This window comes from Cervus elaphus, chromosome 17 (assembly GCF_910594005.1).
Source record: "Cervus elaphus chromosome 17, mCerEla1.1, whole genome shotgun sequence".
NCBI lineage: Eukaryota > Metazoa > Chordata > Mammalia > Artiodactyla > Cervidae > Cervus > Cervus elaphus.
In genome coordinates this window covers 13,669,680-13,691,106 of record NC_057831.1, presented here as the reverse complement: position 1 = coordinate 13,691,106, position 21,427 = coordinate 13,669,680, and the positions used below count along the sequence as shown (strand labels likewise).

General features: G+C 41.5%; 1 protein-coding gene and 1 long non-coding RNA gene across 4 annotated transcripts in view; one reads left to right on the top strand and one right to left on the bottom strand.

The window, feature by feature from the left end:
* LOC122673290 overlaps positions 1 to 1,185 on the bottom strand; it is an 81,177-nt gene extending 79,992 nt beyond the window's left edge. Inside the window, exon 1 of the mRNA XM_043870926.1 lies at positions 327 to 1,185. Within this exon, the coding sequence (XP_043726861.1) occupies positions 327 to 1,185 (859 nt within the window). The remainder of the gene's footprint in view (positions 1 to 326) is intronic.
* The window catches only part of LOC122673292, a 60,782-nt gene continuing 40,486 nt past the window's right edge, over positions 1,132 to 21,427 (top strand). For all 3 annotated transcript variants that reach the window (XR_006334658.1, XR_006334659.1, XR_006334657.1), the window contains exons 1-2: positions 1,132 to 1,272; positions 1,376 to 1,585. This is a non-coding gene — a long non-coding RNA (uncharacterized LOC122673292). The remainder of the gene's footprint in view (positions 1,273 to 1,375; positions 1,586 to 21,427) is intronic.

Sequence of the window (21,427 nt, the reverse complement as noted above, 5' to 3'; positions counted from 1 at the left end):
CCAAAGCAGAGCAACGCACCCCGCGCCGCCGCTGGCGCACACATGCACGCAGGAGGAACAGACTCTACAGGCGGTGGAGGGGCTCCACCTGGAAAGAAGTCCTGTCCTCTCGGCTGTCCCCACGTCCAACAACTTTAATCTTCTAGAAGTGGTGGCTTAAGGGATGGGACGTGTGGGAAAACAAGGAGTCGCTTTTCTCCATCAAATTGCACTTCCCCCCCTCCTCACTCCCCAAAGTAGCTTCCACACACAAAAAAATCAAAGCCTCCACCCAAAAGTTCCCAAGAGGAAAACAAAAAAAAATCAAGTAAGGAACTGAAAATCACCTTGGGCAGGAACTACTCGTGGCCAGAACTTTTCGCCCTCGAGGTTAGGAGTTGAGGAGGGTCTCGAGGAGGAGTTGAGAGGCGCGCGCACTGATGGATGTGGGATCGGCCGTCGGTCCAGCAGTCCGCTCAGCTGGAAAGTGCTGGGAAGCTGAACCGCCGATAAAAAGCACCAACCCAGGCAGATAAGGAGCTGCAGGCAGTGAACCGGCTTCCGGATCACTTTCTCCACTCTTTCAGGGCTCTCTGTTGCTCTTTCCTCTCCCAGGCGCTTGCCAATCTCCCAGACACTCACCAGGCGGCCAAAGGAGGAAAAAAACACCCCCTTAATCGATCTCCCTCCACCGTTGACCACCCCTTCTTTGTAGGAACGTCTCCTCGGCCCAGGAGCGCACGGGGACGCAAATCGGTCCCCGACCCCGCGCCTGCTCCGCGCCAAGCCCCTTGGTCCCCGCGGGGTTGGCGCACCCGCGGAAGCGCTGCGAGCTGCGTGCGTTTGGTCAGCGAACCAACTTAGTTTTGGCACTCGGAGTTCTTTGCTGCCTCCACCCTCTTCTCTCTCCACTGAATCACAGAACCGTACTTTCTGCTTCAGCTCCCCCAGGAAGAGGGGGAGGGGTGAAGTCGGTTTAGAGGTTCGATCTTGCCTTTTTCCCTTCCGGGAGGAGGATGGAAGAGGTAGGGGAGGATTTGCCAGAGAGACAGTGCTGCTCGCTGCTTGAGCCCTGCGGGATCCTGGGCTACAGCTGCCCTGGGTCTCCAGGAGGATTGCCTTCCATCCTCCCGAGAGGGGAAGACGGCTGCGGGAATGGGGAAGAGGGAAGCAGGCGCTTTTCCTCCAGGGTCTGCAAATCAACATCCCGCTCACCCATCCCGAATGCTGCGCCTGCAAACTTTTCCTAGCTTCTGGAAGGAGTGAGAAAGGAAGAGCAGGAGAAACAACAAAGTGCGCAGATACTCTCTTTTCTGGTTTTCCTTTACTCGCCTCCCCCTCCCCCAATTTTTCCTACTTCTTTTATCCCCGCCCCTCTCTCTTTTTTCCCAAACAGTCGCGACTACAAGTTGAATTTCCTTTGGCTATTGCTGGCCTTTACAGTCTGACTTCCTGATTAGCGTCTCTCTACGTGAAGATACTGAAATCGCCTTCTCCTTCCATCTCCCCAAACTTACCCACAGCTGTCTCCAGCCAAGAACTTGGAGAGGAAGAAGAGTTGCAAGTTTCACCCCCAGGAATCACGAGACCGGTCTGCACTCCTGCGGTAAAGAAACCACCATTTCCCATCTAGAAATTCGGGGAACTCTGCCCCCTCCCCCCCACTTTTTTATAACTGGGAAGTAAAACAAAAGCTTGTCTTGATTGTGAAGATACGCCTGCTTTTACTAGAGTTGTGTTCTTAAAGCCCTGCTCCAAGACAGGAAGGGGATTTATAGTATCTAATGGGGAGGCAATCAATTCCAGTAGCCACTGAGACATACTTTCCCCCTCCCCAAAGTTATTTGTTGGGCACCTACTATGTGCTGGCACATAAAATGTCAGATTCTCTTTGTTTGCTAGATATAAATCTAAGTTTTACTTAGCTATTTCTTTATTTTTGTATATTTATTTATTTTAGTGAAGTATAATTGATTTACAGTGTTATATTCCGTCATGTTGCTAAAATTCCTGTTACGTTTCTAGGCAAAATGTGTAAAATGGAAACTTCACACCTTTGAAACTTGGTGTGCTCCATGCAGTTAATTTTGCGAACACATGTAGCCTTCCACTAGGCTGTTCTCTTCTCTGAGGCCACTCTGGTTAGTCTGTGGAGAGATGGGCAATTTTAGAAGACTGCTTGGGAATGTGATCTTAGCAAGTCTGTGAGTTAAATCACCAAATATGTAATGAGAGGACTGAGTCTTGGGAGGCTGAAAGCGCTGTGAGGTGATGCTCCCGGCTCTGTGGGCCTCATCAGGTGCTTCAGCAGAAAAGAAGCAAATGAACATTCAGGTCAATCCACTACTTTTAGTTGGGGAGAGTCAGTGATATGACACAAGAAGTGTCTATGTTGCTACTGCAAGAGGAAGGGCTATTTTCAGTGCAGATTTCAAGCAAGAGTAAATAAATGTTCAGTTCAGTTCAGTTCAGTCTCTCAGTCGTGTCCGACTCTTTGCGACCCCATGAACTGCAGCACGTCAGGCCTCCCTGTCTATCACCAACTCCCGGTGTCCACCCAAACCCACGTCCATCGAGTCAGTGATGCCATCCAACAATCTCATCCTCTGTCATCCCCTTCTCCTCCCGCCCTCAATCTTTCCCAGCATCAGGGTCTTTTCAAATGAGTCAGCTTTTCGCATCAGGTGGCCAAAGTATTGGAGTTTCTGCTTCAACATCAGTCCTTCCAATGAACACCCAGGATTTATCTTCTTTAGAATGGACTGGTTGGATCTCCTTGCAATCCAAGGGAGTCTCCAGAGTGTTCTCCAACACCACAGTTCAAAAGCATCAATTCTTCAGCACTCAGCTTTCTTTATCGTCCAACTCTCACATCCATACATGACTACTGGAAAAACCATAGCCTTGACTAGACGGACCTTTTACCAAATACCATGTACTGACCATAATACTCTATGTACTGATAAATACACACACATATATGCTCTGAATATTTATATAGTGTTTTACACTGTTTACCTCCTCTCCTTCTCCACCAACCTTATGAGGAATTTACCCGTTCAACAAATATTTGAGGAGTTGGGCCAGTGCTACAGGCTGGAAACATAATGGTGAACTAAGTCTGGCATAGCTTTTATTCTGAAAAGTGTTAGTCAGTCATGTCTGACTCTTTGCAGCCCCATGGACTGTAGCACGCCAGGTTTCTCTGTCCGTGGAATTCTCTAGGCAAGAATACTGGAGTGGGTAACCATTCCCTTCTCCAGGGATCTTCCCAACCCAGGGATCAAACCCAGGTCTTCTGCATTGCAGGCAGATTCTTTACCCTCTGAGTCACCAGGGAAGCCCCACGTGAAAGTGTTAGTCTTCTATCTGACACTTCGAGACCCTGTAGACTGGACTGCAGCCCGCCAGGCCTCTGCTCTAGTGGAACTTAAATTGTGGTGGGGAAGAAATATACTGATAAACTAATCATCACCAAACTCTAATGCCTATTATTCTGTGGTATTCTGTAAGCTATTCAGATAAGTATTCAAAAGTGAAGAAACAATTCAAAGAAATTTTAAACGAAAGAAAGGTGCCTTAGACTGGGTGTGGTTAGTGAGTAGGGTGGTACAAGAAATGACCTTCAAATTGAAGGAGATGTTACTTTGCTTGTTATCCCCTTTATGTAAAAAATTTAGACTTAGAAATCTGCCTGACTTCAAGATCCACGTTTTTCAAAAGATATTCTTCCCACAAGTGGCTTTAAGATGTTTTCCAGCCACACAGCACAGAACACAGCTGCTAGTTGGAGAATTCTAATTCCCACACAAGGCATGCAGACAATCCACACGTAGGATGGAAAGGCAGAACTCAGCCCTAAAAAAGCCACTTCTGGAATAAACAGAACACAAAAGGAGACTAAGAATTCTTACAATTAGTAGTAAGAGCCAAGAAACAAGAATGGTCATGCCATGGCAGACCAAATGAGATGTGACTTGAAGGGTAAAATCCATCAGTTGGGTGCCCTACCCACAGTAGGGAATAGGTAAGGCTTATACCCACATCCATAAGAAAGACTTGACAATAAAATCAGAGGCAGTTGAATGGTCTAGCCTTTATTGTACCTCTACTGATATTTTAAGTACATAAACTTCACATTTCTAATTATAGGCTTGGGTTTCATGCACTCTAAGCAATAGTTCTGACATCCTCATGAAATCCAAAGTTAAAGACCCCCAGTAACTTCTAGTTCTTTTCTGAGCTGGCATTTTGGTGTTCAGGCATCAGCTTCCCTATGGAATCACATCTTAGGTTTATTTTGGCTTGGATGTGGTCACATTGCAAATATACTCCTCTAGTTATATATGATTATATAAATCATATATAAAATATAAAATTATATAAATTATATAAATGATTATATAAAAACTAAAGGTATTATTTGATTCAGTTTAAAAGATGAGAAAAGCAGGATTGCTTAGAGATGAAATTAGTATGAACTGATTATTCATGCAAAACTTAATCAGGAGGTGGGACTAAAGCTAAGTCTTAAAGTATGATGGAAATTTGGAAAGGAAAAGAAGAAGTTGAAGGACATGTAAAAGAAAAGAGAATACCGACTGGCTGAGACACATCTGGACTGGAGGAGTTTGGGAAATAATGTTAGAAAGTTCAAGTGACACCAGGTATTGAAGAGCTTTGAAAAGGTGTGAAGGGCCGGAACTCGATTCCAGGGGCATCAGGAGTGATGAGGTCCTTTAAATAGGACATAGCATGATAATATATTCTATTAAATCTTACTGAGGTTATTTCTTGGATTTACAGAGACAGACTACAAATGAATTGCCTCAGTTGATAAAAGTTTGAAGAATTGTAGTTTCACCCTGAGAGTACGGAGTCTCTTGAAGATTTTTGTTTTAGAGCAAGACATGACGAAAAACATAGGAAAAGAAATCCCAGGATGTTTTTAGGGAGAGATTTTAGGGAGAAAAGCCTAGAGTCACACAACTGTCTCAATGGGTAAAATTTCTACAGTAATATATTCCTTAGGCTATGGCTATGTCCTCTGACACCATTTTCTCCTTCTGAGGAGGAAGATGAGATGGCTGGATGGCATCACTGATACTATGGATATGAACTTGAACAAAATTCGGGAGATGGGGAGGGACAGAGAGGCCTGGCATACTGCAGTCTATGGGGTCACAAAGAGTTGGACACGACTGGGCGACTGAACAACAAATGGCTATGTCATCTGATGGAAGATAACATTCATTCAAAGTTTAGAAGGAGTAAGTAAATCAACCAAGAAGAACACAAGGGACAAAGGAATAAGAGACATGGATATGACTTCATTTAATTGGATAATGTTAATGGAAAAGATAAGCAGGGGCAGGATCCTCATTACCAGAGAGGGGAGCTCAGAATAAGGTACCACAGTGTGGCCTGGGGCTCCTCAGTGGACATACCAAGGATATTGGATGGTCAGGGGTGAAGGGTGGAATGAACAAGTGGATATGAGGAGCCTATCTGTAAATAGAGAAGCTAAGAAAGTCACAGATGAGCAGAAAAATGGGGAGTTGCACCAGGATATCTTTGAAATACTTACATCGCTTCTCATCATAAATATGACATTTTCTGTAGCCTCCCCAGTATGGATGGACAGAATTGCCCTGACTTGCAAACACATACCCCTAAACAAGATTTTGTTTTGTTTTGTCTTTGCCTAGTAAGACAGCATGCCTGTTAACGCTATTTTCTTTTCTTCTGTAGGTTATTTATTTTCAGCTAAACATGTACTCAGACACTTAACAGATACAGCTAATTTTTAAATGCATCTTTAAAAGATGTGAAAATAGTCAATCCAAGGGTTTATAGACTATTACAAGATTTAAAATCCTAATTGCTGCTTGTTTCGGTTTATAAGTAAATTAAGTTCTTAAAAATGAAGAATGTCACTAAGTTTAGACTTGAACACAAATTGTCTAAAACATGGTTGTCCTAATATAGTCATCTTCACATGGATTCCATATAATAAACTTCTTGTTGATCATTATTAACTCTTTATTAGGCCATGGATATAAGGCTACTTTGAGTTGTGTGTGCTCAGTCGCTAAGTCATGTCTGAATCTTTTGCAATCCTAAGGACTGTAGCTTGCCAGGCTCCTCTGTCCATGAGATTTCCCAAGCAAGAATACTGGAGTGGGTTGCCATTTCCTCCTCCAGGGGATCTTCCTGACCCAGAGAGACCCTGCATCTCCTGCATTGGCAGGTGGATTCTTTTACCACTGAACCACCTGGGAAACCCCTACTTTGAGTCATGTTACAAGAAACAAAAGCTTTCTGAATCAGACCAAGTAGAATGATTAAATGCCTGGTTTAGTAATTAAGGTCATTTGCTTTCTTTGAGAAAGTCTCTGTTGAAATAAGCTGTAATAATTTATAAAGATGAGACACTAATTTTCAACTTAGTAAGATTGTAGCTAGGCTTCCTTGGTGGCTCATTGGTAAAGAATGCATCTACCAATGCAGGAGATGCGGATTCGATCCTTGGGTCAGGAAGATCCTCTGGAGAAGGAAATGGCAAACCACTCCAGTATTCTTGCCTGGGAAATTCCATGGACAGAGGCCTGGGAGGCTATGGTCCATGAGGTCGCAAAAGAGCCTGACACAACTTAACAACTAAACAACAACAAAATTGTGGCAACCCCAAAGCAGCAAGATTTTTGACATTAGAAACTCGGAAAAGCTGAACTCTTAAAGAAAAGATCTTTCTTCCATTCTGTAAACATCTTTACATGAAAGCAGGAAGTGAAGTGAAAGTCACTCAGTCATGTCCGACTCTTTGCGCCCCCGTGGACTATACAGTGCATGGAATTCTCCAGGCCAGAATACTGGAGTGGGTAGCTGTTCCCTTCTCCAGGGAATCATCCCAACCCAATGATTGAACCCAGTTCTCCTGCATTGCAGGAGGATTCTTTACCAGCTGAGCCATCAGGGAATCCCCATGTGAAAGCAGACTTTTAAACAGGCTGCTTATTATGGGAAAAGATGGTAATTTCTGTAACTTTAAAATCTGTTTTCATTGCTTAAATTGTAAATAAACTCCTATATTATTTATATATAATTTTCTTTTTAGAAAAATCAATTCCTAAGCCTGGCTGTTCGTTAGAATTCTCTAGTGATTTTTTAAAAGGAAATTCCCAGTTCCACCCAAAACCTAATCAAAATATCCAAAGTCTGAAAATATTTATATTGGAAGAAACATTCGAGGTGCTTCTCATGTGTATTGAGTTCTGAGCACCAATGATTTGAATCTAAAGCATTAAAAAAGTTTTAATGGGATTGCTTAATGGATAAGGTTGGTGAAGTTTACCAAATATTAATATAATGCGGGAGACACAGCTGAAAAATAGGTGGATAAGCTTAGAGTCAGAACATCCTATGATTGAGCATCTAGTTTTTGTAATATGGCAGGAAGAAGTACAGTTGGGATGTAGCTAAACCACCAGTATCTAGAAAAGAAGAGAGAAGCATTAGCGGTTAAGTGGGTGATTATCTGGGACAACCATCTGTGCAGGCATTGGTGGATTCCCAGGCCAAACGTAAAGGGTGCTGACCTCCTGTGATTGAAGTGGCCTGGTGTCTTAATGGGGCTAAACAGATGTGAAATACACAGTCAAGACTAATCAGTAAGAATAACTGCTTGATTGGATATCTAAAAAGTAGCATATTCCTGATTATTAGCTTTATGAAACTATAGTAATCATATGAATTTAAGAATGTAAGAATTGATTGAAATAAAGGCTAAAAATTGTAGGAATTTGTATGATATTCAGTAGTAAAATCAATAGAAGTTGTTGGCTTGAGAAAAAGAATGAGGAAGGAATGAAGGAGTATACCTAGTTTTGGTTTTGGAGAAGCTGAATGAATGGTGGTACCATTTATAATGACAAGAATCATGAAAGAACTAGCAGGTTTGGGGAGTGGATGGCAAAAAATTACTTCAGCGTTTTTGAATTTGAGGTCTGTGAGGATCTCAATGGAGGAGCGCAGTAGGTAGGTGAATATTTGTGTCTGGGTGCTTTCCAGGTAGCACTAATGGTGAAGAACCCAGCTGCCAATACAGGAGACATAAGACACACGGGTCCCATCCCTGGGTCAGGAAGATCCTGTGGAGGAGGGCATGGCAACCCACTCCAGCATTCTTGCCTGGAGAATGCCATGGACAGAGGAGCCTGGCGGGCTACAGTCCATAAGGTCACAGAGAATCAGACTGAAACTACTTAGCCTGCACACACACACACACACACACACACACACACACACACGCACGAACAGGGCAGGCTACAGTCCATAAGGTCACAGAGAATCAGACTGAAACTACTTAGCCTGCACACACACACACACACACACACACACACACACACACACGCACGAACAGGGCAGGCTACAGTCCATAAGGTCACAGAGAATCAGACTGAAACTACTTAGCCTGCACACACACACACACACACACACACACACACACACGCACGAACAGGGCAGGCTACAGTCCATAAGGTCACAGAGAATCAGACTGAAACTACTTAGCCTGCACACACACACACACACACACACACACACACACGCACGAACAGGGCAGGCTACAGTCCATAAGGTCACAGAGAATCAGACTGAAACTACTTAGCCTGCACACACACACACACACACACACACACACACACACACACACACGCTACAGTCCATAAGGTCACAGAGAATCAGACTGAAACTACTTAGCCTGCACACACACACACACACACACACACACACACACACACACACACACACACACACACACACACACACACACACACACACGAACAGGGCAGACCAGAAAATTTCATCCACATCTAGAGTGGGTAAAATTTCCCAGGGAAAGGTAGAAAATGGGAGTCAGAAAGGGTCTAGGACAGAACTATGCTTAGTCGCTCAGTCGTGTCCAACCCCTTGCAATCCCATGGACTGTAGCCCTCCAGGCTCCTCTGTCCATGGGGATTCTCCAGGCAAGAATACTGGAGTGGGTTGCCATGCCCTCCTCCAGAAGGACATAACTATACAGAACTATTTAAGGACAGGGAAGATGAATAGGGGTTCACAAGGAGACTAAGAAGTAGCAAGAGAAATACAACTGCAAAGAATGTCTTTTAATACTTTAATACTACTGTTAATCAATACTTTTAAAGTATTGATAACAAAGTAGGTTGAAAAATAAAACAAAGTTTTAGTCCAAAATCTATAAAGATAAACCCTAATAATCATCAAATCATATATATTTCAGAATAAGCTAGAGGAGGTGTGTGGCATCCTTATAAAGAAAAGTATATATTTATATTAGAAGATGAAAAAAATAGAATATATGATTTTGACTAAACTTTCTTCTAAATGAAGGCTCAAATATTGTAAAGATAGTTAAAAGCATGTACTCTGGAGCCATTCTGCCCATTTGCTAGCTGATAAATTACTTAACCTCTCTTTGCCTCATTTTTTCGCATTTGTAAAATGGTAATAATAAAAGTGCCTATTGAATATTGTGGCTTATTACTTAGCTGTTGCCAAACAATACTGCTTAACAAACCACTCCAAAACTCAATGGTTAAAAGCAGCAATAATTTAGTCTTATAATCTGTGCATCTATTGGACCAGCCTTGTTCTCAGTGTTTCCCGGCCCTCCTGGTTCCGTGGGATAGACACATATTCTTCCTACGGCAATGACTAGAACACAGGAGAACAAGCCAAGCTGGGCAAGCATATTTCTATACTCAGCTATCTCTTCCCATCCTACTCACCATGCAAATCTTATGACCCAAGTCCAGAGTCAAGGGGTAGGAAATACATCCTTCCCAGGATTAGGCCATGACAAAGCTGTGGATGATACAGGAAGAGTTGAAGAAATAGGGCCAATAATTAAATAGATCAAAGTTATTCTGAAAATTAAATGAATTAATATTTGAAAAGCACATAGAATAATGTGACAGTTGTAAGCATTTTAATATTTGTTTTAATTTGCTCTTACTGTAACAATTATTCCTACATTATAAATTATTTCTAAATTTAAAATTGTCAACATGAGATAATCTTGAAAAGAAGAGTAATGGGAAGACTCCAGCCTAACCAGATAATAGAACATATTATTACACAATAATAATTAAATGCTGATTAATGAGAGCAATGAGAGGCCAAAAATGGATGTATATATGAAAATAAACTTTTCAAAATGGAAGAGAGGATTAAGAACAGAGAGACAAACATACTTGGATAATTATGTAACCATAGTAAAAAAAAAAAAAAGAATAATTAGCACACACCAAGGGAAAAAACACATCCAGTTGAAGTTGGAGAGCTTAAAAATTTAAATGAAAGAAACTCCAACAGAAAATTTAATTGACTATACATCAGATACATGGGGAAACTATTCTATTTTCCGTATTTAACTGATACAGAAATTTCAGTGGTAAATGATTGATTATGAAATACTTTTAACAGAGTATTAAATCAGAAGTTTTAATAGAGGTGCCAAGATTCAAACTGTGATTTTCCAAAGAGGTGTGCCAGAACAAGATACCAGTTCTCAAAGGAGATTATTAAAAACCAGTTTGGCAACTCTGAAAATTCTTACCCATGCCAAGGCAATAAAGGGCCAGAGTGTATGGAGATTGAAGAGGACTTGTGAAGACATATTTTCATGAAGTAGTTGGCATGCCCTGAAAATACCTAAACCTGCTTACGTGGGTCTAGGGTGGGACATACTGACTCTGAGGTTCTGTGGTCTACTATTTAGATGTTGCTTCAGAAAGCATCAGGCCTGGTTGTCAATGAATAGCATAGGGAGAGAAAACTCTGGCCAGTTCTCCCAGACATTGCTGGGGCAAAGGATGCTTGGGAGTTCCCTGGGAACCAGACGTGGGCTACCTGTGAAAAGAAGCAGGCCTGGAATGATCTCAGTCATGTTCAGAAAGGTCTCCTGCAGGCTCAGACAGACCTCCATAAAGAGAATCAAAGGTAGCTGTCCATTCTGAGAGGGTGCCTCTTTAGAATAGACCTAGAGATGCCTGTTCCCATGTCAAGAGAAATGCAGATAAGACACTGTAGGGGGTCTGTATGAGGAAAAGTCACCCTGAACACCTGTTAGGCCTAGATGCAGCATAGAGTTCATTCTAGAACTTACCTGACTCCCTTCTCTGCTCTCCCTCCATGCACACTGATCCTAGAGGAGTAGAATTTGAGGTTAACAGCTAGGGAGGGAGAAGTGGCAATACTAGGCAGGGAACAGGGAACTAGAAAACATCCTAGGTTTCCAGACTGAAGTAATACTGATCTGGGGAAGGGACATAAGATTTGTTATATGATGAAGTTCAGAGTTTTCCTAATTATATATGATTGAGCATCCTAATTCTGAATTAAGATCAGCTTTTGTGATATATTGGCTTCCCAGGTGGCTCAGATGGCAAAGTGTCTGCCTGCAACGCGGGAGACCCCGGTTCGACCCCTGGGTTGGGAAGATCCCCTGCAGAAGGAAATGGCAACCCACTCCATTACCTTTGCCTGGAAAATCCCATGGACAGAGGAGTCTGGTAGGCTACAGGCCACGGGGTTGCAAAGAGTTGGACACGACTGAGCGACTTCACTCATTTTTGTGATCTACAGTGACCACAAGATTATTTGTTATTCAGGAGTGAGGAAATCTGTGTGCCAGAGACATCAGGCTCATAGAATTTGAAGAAACACTTAGAAATAAAAACAAAGTCATAAGAACTTTGTTGTGCTTGTTCAATGTAACATATATAAATTTTAACTGTATGAAAATTAGTTACTAAAGCTAAACCTTGAAATGAAGATAAACTGGTAAAATATTTCTAGTATGACAGTAAGAAATGGGGCTTCCCAGGTGGCTTATGTGGTAAAGAGTGCCTGCCAATGCAGCCCTGAGCCTCAGAAGACACAGGTTTGATCCCTGGGTTGAAAAGATCCCCTGAAGAGGGAAATGGCAACCCACTGCAGTATTCTTGCCAGGATAATCCCATGGACAGAGGAGCTTGGTGAGCTACAGTCCATACAGTCACAAAAGAGTCAGAAATGACTGAGCTACTGAACACTCACACATCTGCTTGTACAGTGTGGTTCTAAAAAAAAATTGAGATGATAAAGCATAAAAGTGTTTTAAAACCATCAAACACCATATAGGTCCTTCATCTCTCCCCAGTTTTCTTTACTTTTCTGACTTCAGAAAAACCTTTTGCCTCTGCAGACTCCTGAGAAAATGAATGACTCAGTATTCACCTGAAATGAATTTCAGTATTCATCTGAAAAGAGTGGGTGGAACTCTGAACCGAAGCGAGTGGTTGTGGAACAATCTGGTTAATTTTCCATGTAAAAGTAAGAGTAGTTATGGATACTAAGAAATCCACAACCAGCCAAGATCAACCTGTAGTGAAAGGTCATTACAAAATCATAGCCCTCTAGCGTAAGGTAAATATCTTGGCTAGGCCCACCCCTAGCATTACAGAGCTTGTATCAAGACTGAAACTGGATACCTATGTGTCATATCTGAATATTCAATACTTATGTCATGCTGTGCTGTGTGATCAGTCGTGTCTGACTCTTTGTGACCCCACTGTAGCCCACCAGGCTCCTCTGTCCATGGAATTCTCCAGGCAAGAATACTGGAGTGGGTTGCCATTTCCTTTTCCATATGTCATGCTAATAGACTGTTAAATAAAATAGCTTCTATTCTCCTCTATACAATGAATTCCTTTGGTTTGAAATCTCTGACTTCTTCAGCTTAGCTGGTGTCTAACTTGTTTGTGCCCTAGACATCCTGCGTTCTCTTATTATAGGAAGAACAAGAGAACGTACTTGGGAAACAGAGATATCATTTGACTCCTTTACTTTTCGGCCATGCCACATGGCATGTAGGATCTTAGTTCCCCAACCAGGTATGGAACCCCTTCCCTCTGCATTGGAAGCAAAATGTCGTAACCACTGGGCCAACAGGGAAGTCCCAAAAATATCATTTGAGAGCATTCCATATACATGGAATGTATGTTTACCTTCAGAATGATCTGGAAGCCTATTTAGAATTCCTGAACTTGTCAGAGTTTCCTGTCATTAGTTAGTTGGTGGTTCGGGGGGCCCCAAGTCCATGATCATGCCTTTCTCTTTCTGTCCCAGCTCCTGCACCAGAAGGCCTTAGGTTCTTGGTGTGCAGACCCTCCAGACCACACAGGACCAAACTGTATCCCATTAAATTGTCTTATTCCCTCCTTGATCCAGGGAGCATACTCTTGTTGTGCTGCCCACCCTCAGCATAACAGATCTGGAGAGGGATCTTTGCAGGGAGTTTTGTGGTCCTGTATATTCCACATGTGATCTAAAAGAGGGTATGTGGACTCTGAGTAGATTTCCTGCCTTCTGGGAAGGAACAGAACTGGAAGAGAGTTCAGAGAGCAGGTCCTTTACAGGGTGGGATCTGGAGTGGGTGCCCCTCTTGCTAGGTCTACAGTACTGTTTCTGGCTTTTTAATTTATCAGCCTCTTCGACTGCCCAATCTCTTTCCTGCCTCCACTATAACCACCCTTAGCCTTAGTTTCAGTTTGGACCCCCTAGTTCCTCAAAACGAGAAGTCTTTGCTCATACCTTACTCCTATTCTTATTCCTGCCAAATATATTTTTGTTATAATTATTTCAGTGGATGATCATTTCCTTTCTTAACATGTGTAACCAGGCTCCTCTACCATTTATTCCTTCACTCAGCTCACATCTTCTCAATCAGTTTTTAATGTGCTTGTTTTACATCTTTGTTTTGTCTTTCCTCCTGCCTTGCCATTCATTTAACTATTCCCTATCAAGGGTCTGCTATTGGTCAGTCATTGGAAATATATACAACAGGGCATAAGATATGGATTGTCCATGCTTTCATGGAGATTGCAGTTTACTGGGAGAACTGATAATGGGTAATTAGTTACAATTGTGATGAGTGCTTTGAAGATGATATGTATAGTCCTGCTGCTGCTGCTAAGTTGCTTCAGCCGTGTCCGACTCTGTGCGACCCCATAGATGGCAGCCTACCAGGCTCCCCCATCCCTGGGATTCTCCAGGCAAGAACACTGGAGTGGGTTGCCATTTCCTTCTCCCACGCATGAAAGTGAAAAGTGAAAGTGAAGTCACTCAGTCATGTCCGACTCTTAGCGACCCCATGGACTGCAGCCTACCAGGCTCCTCCGTCCATAGGATTTTCCAGGCAAAAGTACTGGAGTGGGTTGCCATTGCCTTCTCTGACGTATAGTCCTATGAGAGTCTAAAACAGGGGCCCTAATCTATATGGGAGGGTTTCCCAGGTGGAGCAGTGGTAAAGAATCTGCCTGCCAATGCAGGGGATGCAAGAGATGGAGGTTTGATACCTGGATTGGGAAGATCCCTGGAGTAGGAAATGGCAATTCACTCCCGTATTCTTGCCTGGAAAATCCCATAGACAGAGGAGTCTAGCAGGCTACAGTCCATGGGGTTGCAAAGAGTCAGACACAAGTAAGCGTGAACGTGCACTTGTGCCCACACACGCATGCATGCACACACACACACACTCTATATGGGAGCAATCATATCCCAACTTAGGTAAATTCAGCACTATTTTATTTACTTTGGTTTCCATGTCATTGAGTATTGTTTGATTTTATGCTATTCAGTCTCAGCAGAGATTTTCTTGCTGTTTAGTAAATCTTTTAATGATTTTGAAGCTCCTCTCCCATACCTTTCTGAAGTCTAAAATGTAATCAGTGTAAAGTAGGCTCTGATGTAATTGTCATCTACATGTGATAAGCTCATGCCAGAAGGATACAGCCAAATTTAATAGTGAAAACATGACAGATGTAGGTTTCCCCTTCATTTTAGAGCCTAGACACTCTCAGCTTCTATCTGTGTCTGCATGAAATATCTCTTAAGAATCATCATATCTATTTGCCTTGATTGATTTCTCACTGCTTGACCTTTTATTACTATTTAAACTATAAGGAATTAGAAAGCAGTTACCTTCACTAGCAAATGCAGCCTGTTTGGCTACCGAAACTATAATAATACATTCAAAAAATAAAGTAGTATTTTTGAGTTTTTGATCAGTTTCTGATAGTTTTGGTTGGTGTAAATAACACATAAATTGCTGATCTGCTCACATTTGGATGAAGTGACAGCAGAGCTGGGGTTTCTGAACCTAGAATCCATGTTAATGTTACTGGCATCGTAAAGTGACGACGTGCTGTTAAGTTTCAGGTTTGCCTCTGAAACTGCTTCTTCTAAAACTGTATCAACTATGGATGCGAACAAAGAAGAGGAGGACTCAAAGTAGATCCCTAGAGTTTCTAAGTGCTATGATCTGAATGTGTCTCCCCAAAATGCATTTGTTGAAATCCTAACCTCTCAAAGGTGATGGTATTAGTAGGCAGGGTTTTTGGGAGGTGCTTAAGTCATGAGGGTGGAAACTTCACGGGGAGCAATGTCTTATAAAAGAGGTTCCAGAGAGATCCCTGTTTCTACCATGTAAGGACACAGCTAAGAGGCACTGGATAGTAAGAAATGGAATATTTCCTGCCACATCACTAAACAAAGGATGCCACAATCATCAGCAGTTGCAACCACCATGGATGGTGAGTTGGTGAGTCCTAGGGGAATTCAGGAAAGAAAGAATATCTGCCATCCAGCAGCCATCAGACTGCAGTCACTCCCTATGGTGAGCCCTGGGGAAACTCAGGATGTGAAAAACACAGGTTACTGGACCCAGAGAGCTGAGGTGCATATCGAAGGAATGCTTTCCGTGAACCCAAACTCTTGCATCTTCCCATACATAGAAAAGCACTGAATTCCTTAACTTGGGATATCTGGTTTTCTCTAATCAATAATAATCTTTTGATGTTCAGACTACCTGCCCTTTGTTGCAAAACTTCTATATAACCTGGCTCCTCCCCTTGACTCCTGGTAGCAGTTCTTTCAGGGTTACTTAAGATGCTGTCTCCCAGACTTGAAGTCCTAAAAATTCCCACTGAATAAAATATAACTCTCAACATTTAGACTGTGAATATTTTTTAAGTCCTTGATAGGAATCAAGAAGAAGGTCTTCTCAAAAACACAGCTATGCTGGCACTTTGATCTTGAATTCCTAGCCTCCAAAACTGTGAGAAATAAAGCTACCTAGTCTGTGGTATTTTGCTATAGCAGCCCAAATGGACTAAGATTCTAAGTAATGAAAAGAAGTGCCCATTTTTGTTCCCTATATAATTCAAAACATCAGGATCCTATATCATCATAAGAAAATCCAACTTAGTACTGATTTTTTTATGTCATTTATGAAAAATGACATATTTTTCATAATATGACTTTCATAATAATGACTTTTCAAAAAGAGCCTTTTTGAAATTGCCAATATAAAAAATTTCACCTTTCCCCTAATATTTGTGATATATTGGCTTCTATTTTTAGGCTCAGCCTTTTGTGCAAACTGGTCATAAATTCTTCCTATCTCTCTGTATGCTGCTGTTTGCAAAGGTCCTCCCATCAGGAGAAGGAATCATTATTCCCCTCCTTGAATCTGGGCTTGACTATGTGACTTGCTATGTTGAAAGGGACCCAAGTACAATTAATATAAACAGAAGGGTAAAAACGGCTTGTACTTGGGGACTTGCCTGTTCTGTTGCCATTTTTCAGAAGCTTGAGAAACCAGAACTAGCCTACTGGAGGATAGGAAACTACATGGATCAGAGATTAGTTGTCTGTCCTTCCAGAAATGAAGTCCACTAGACCTAACTAGTTATGAAGGAGGCCATCCAAGATCATTAGCCCCAGGTGAGTCACCTTCTAGGGCTTCTCTGGTGTCTCAGATGGTAAAGAATCTGCCTGCAATGCAGGAGACCCAGGTTTAGTTCCTGTGTTGGAAGATCCCATGGAGAAGGGAATGGCAACCCACTCCAGTATTCCTACCTGGAGAATCCCATGGACAGAGGAGACCAGCAGGCTACAGTTCATAGGGTCACAAAGAGCCGGACACGACTGAGTGACCACAGGGATCTGTCAAGCCTGCACAGACCAGAAGAACTGCCCAGGTTACTCAGGAAATCATGAGCAAATAAAGTGGCCATTATTTTAAGCTACTCAGTTTGGGTGCTGCTTGCTCTACAGAAACATCATGTTTCCAAACCACCCTGTGGTTAATTTGGCTCTGCCTGTTCCCAGGCCATGATTCAAGGCCTGACAACAAAAGGTCAGGATTGAAGCCGGCTTTTCCTAAAAAAGAAGCATGTTGAACTGAGAATGGAAAGACCAACAAGGACTGACTCCAGGTACCAAAGTGAGGAGAAAACGAGTTGAATGCCTTCTTAGAAAGGAGATGCAAAACTAGAGGGCCAAAAGGCACCTGGGAATAAAAGTCATGAATCTAGTGGACATGGTAGGAAGTCTATTCTGACCTTAACTTTTGTCATATAATAAGAAGCCTTTTGTGAAAGAAGTTCCTTCAATATTATACATACAGAGTTTCAACATATTTCTGGCAGTATTTGTGGAAAAGAAGTAAACTCAATGGATATTTTTCCATTAGGATATTTCAAGATGAATAATTTCCGAGTTTCTCTGCGACTGTGGGTCTCCTACAGAGTCCGTTTATCGCGAGACTGTCTTGGCCGCCCCTACGTATCTGCGGAAGTGTCGCTTCTTATTTCCTCATATGAAGGCGCTAGCTATTCAGCGAGTTTTCAGGTCTCTGACAGAGGCCTTGCTCCGTATGTAGTTGCAGCCTGGGTGTGTCGGTGGCAGGAACGAGGCCTCCCCGGACCTTCTGCTGCCCGGTGCTCCTTTGGGGTGCTGGCCACGGCGGAGGCTCCGTGATGGAGCGTGTGCCTTTTGTCCCAGACAGGCTCAGCCAGGCCCAGCCGACGTGCATGTATGTGACTTGGGAAGATCCCGCCCAGACTCACGGACCCTGGAAACAGCTGGTAACTATTACTTTGTATTTGCTTCACGGACAAGTAAAGGCAGGCTTTGAGTTGCTAGTTGATTTTTCAAGGTCACGTAGCAGATCCGAGACACAATTGGCAGTGAAAGGTCAGGGATCTCTCTTGCCTCTGCTTTCAAGCTTTGCTTTTTTCGTGACTTCATGCTTCCTATTATTATTTTTTAAACTAGAGGCCTTCCTTCTTTTTTATAAATTAAATGCTGGAAGATTTTAATTTAGAAAAAGTTAAAAAAGCATAGCCCTCTGTAAAAACATTAATGAAGTCAGTTCTTATACTCAGTTATTCAGAAGGAATTTAATTTTCAGAAAGTGGAAAATAAGTGGAGTTGGCAATGAATATACTATAATATTAAGATGGAATAGAATATAATGCTCAACCCCCCACCATCCCCACTCCAGTCTTTTAGGAAGCTTTTGATTTTTAAGTTGCTGGGTCAGCTGTAGCAATAATAAGTAACAACTTTGGCGATACTAAAACATAGGCAGATGTTTTACATTATTCTTAATCCAAAATGGTGGACACTAGTTTTGCTGATAAGAGTCTTTTTAAATATCTTTTAAAATTGCATTCCATATTTTAAAATGTTGTTTTTCAGATTTCCATATGAAAATAATACTATGGGAAAGGCATTTCATTGCTTTAAATATTATAGTACCTGATGTAATTTCCTTTTGATATCAAAGATTCAGCTAATAAAAATAAGGTTTTATAGATCATGCTTTCCCTTGTGGCTATTTTCTATTTACTTGCCACAATAAATAAAAAAAATAGGTTTTCTGCAGATGTTTCTCTTACCATATTGAGAATTCTGAGCCATAAAGTCTGCTTATGAACTACAGTCTGATTCTAGTTTATAAAAAATATCCACCTTAAAAACTTTTGGAAATAGAATGTTTTCTGTCTCTTTTAGTTTAGTACTGCATGGAAACTAGTTTCGTAGCATTCATAAATTTCTTTGGGTATGAATGAATTTAAGGAGTCAACACTTCCTTTTTGATATGTTAATAGTTTCAGCAAAAAACTTACATGTAAATATACATTAAATAATATAGTATCTTTTTTGTGAAACTATCCAATGAACTTATGTGTCTCTGAATTCAACATAGAATAACGTATAATTATAGGTGTGTGGCTAGTCTAATGGGAGCTTTTCAAATTTATAATTTGATAGGTGGAAAATAATTGTGATTTGATTAAGCATTCTTTCCCTCACTGCTATAAACTTTAATGACATTTGTAGTGAGAGAATTTCTAATTCTTATTTTGTGAGGTAGAAAAAGTCAAAATGTAAGGGAAGGAAGTAAATACTTTAAATGCTAGAAATGTTAGACTGTATAGGGAGTGGTAAGCAAATAGTGATGTTTCAAATAATTTGAGATTAAATGGGAAAAGATTGCAGGGGAATAATGGAAGGATAATTAAATATTTAGAGAAAATAAAAATATATATAAACATGGAAAGAAGTCACTTGCAATAAAAGGGTATCTTTTGTCCCATACTATTCTAATTTTAACATGTTGATGTCATGTCTATTAGTTGAATTTCTAAAATTAGTGTTATTTTCTGGCAATAACTAGAGGAATCTGTCATGACAAAGTATATTTTGTGTTGTGGTTCCTTTTAAAGATCCATGTTGTTGAACTAATACATTGATTCTGAAATAACAAGCAGTTGAATGTAGTTCCACTGTTACTATATCCTGAAGCTTTATAGAGCACATGATTACAGCAGGTTTAACAAGAGGTACTTGCCTCCCACCCACTGAGACCCTACTCCAGTTAAAACATGCTTGAAAATAATACACAGTGAAACATCAAAAGTGCCTTGAATGTAGAGGAACTTTGCCTGGGTGTTGCCCAGCTTATATGTTTTCCCATATAGAATATAAAATTTATTTTTCAAAGTTCCAGACAAGTGCACTTAAGATGAGGTTTCTTCTGTGATTATTTTTATTAATCTAATATTAAAAAGTCAGTTACCTTGCACAATGATGAATTACTTGGGTTTCCTCCAGTTGATTTTCTACATTAGCAATTATATTAAACAAACAAACAAAAAACAACAACAGATCTGTCCCTCCAGGACATTGAGTGCCTTTTGCCCAGAATGTTTATTTTAGCTTATAACGATGGTGCATTTGATTAGTGCCTGCCTCCCCAACCCCACTGCAGTAGTGAGTAGGTCAGGCTTTGCTAGACTTAGGGCTTAGCACAATCTCTGTTCTATAGCAATACTTAATGAATATCAGCTAAAGGAAGAGTGCTCATGGATATTGATGTTGCACGGAATCAGGGGTCTTTTACATTGTGTCTAATTATCTCAGTGAATATTAAAGTCCTGGGATCTTTGATATTGCTTCTTAACTTTGAAAAATGTCTCAATTAACTCTACTTCTCCAACACCCCCTCCCACCCCCATCCCATTGCTCTTTTGGAAGTGAGAGATTGATTGGGAAGTTATGAGGACTCCTAAAGTCCATCAGATGTCTGGCTGAAAAAAAATTGCTTTTATTTTTCACGGGCACACTGAGATAACTCATATTAATTTGCTCTTTTATTATTTCTTCACTCAACAAATATTTAAGAAGTATGCTACAACAAAAGGGTTTTCCTAGTGGCTCAGTGGTAAAGAATCCCCCTGCAATGCAGGAGACGTGGATTTGATCCCTGGGTTGGGAAGATCCTCTGGAGGAGGATATGGCAACGCACTCCAGTATTCCTGCCTAAAGAACCCCATGGACAGAGGAGCCTGGTGGGCTACAGTCCATGGGGTCTCAAAGAGTCAGGCACGACTTAAGTGACTGAGCATGCATACACATGTTACAGCAAACACTAGAATACAGGCTGATGAAGTTTTGACTTTGTAGCCAAGTCTGCTTTTACAATCGACCGTATGGCAGCAGAAAGCAATGGTACATTGGCTCACAGGCCAGTTTGCTTGCGTGAGAGTCACTCACCCGAGAGGACTGTGTTACTTTTTCAGAAGGGATGATTTGAAGAATTAATATGCAGCTTAACAGGCTGAGCAGGGGTTCTTTCCTCTTTAGGAATATGGAGCCCAAATTGAAAAATAACTATACCAACCCCACCGCTCCATCTCCTTGTGGAAGATTAAGATGAAGCCCTGCTCAAATCAGCTTAAATAGAAGGCAGTGGATGTATTTGATTTTCTAGTGCACAGTTAGCCAAACAAGTTGTTAATAGCTGTGCCCCAGGAAACAAGATTTTCATTAGGAATGCCATCATTAACTAAGAGGATGAATGCTGAAAGTCTATTTGGGTGACTCCTGGGAGAGTTCCTCCTTCCGGCTGAAGGTGAACACCAGCATCATAAACAGATCAGAGGCCTGCTTGAGAAGGAGAAAGGGCTTAAGGAGTGCTTCTCCACACACTATAGAGGTCTAGAGATGAAAGAGTTGCTGGAGTTAATGGAGG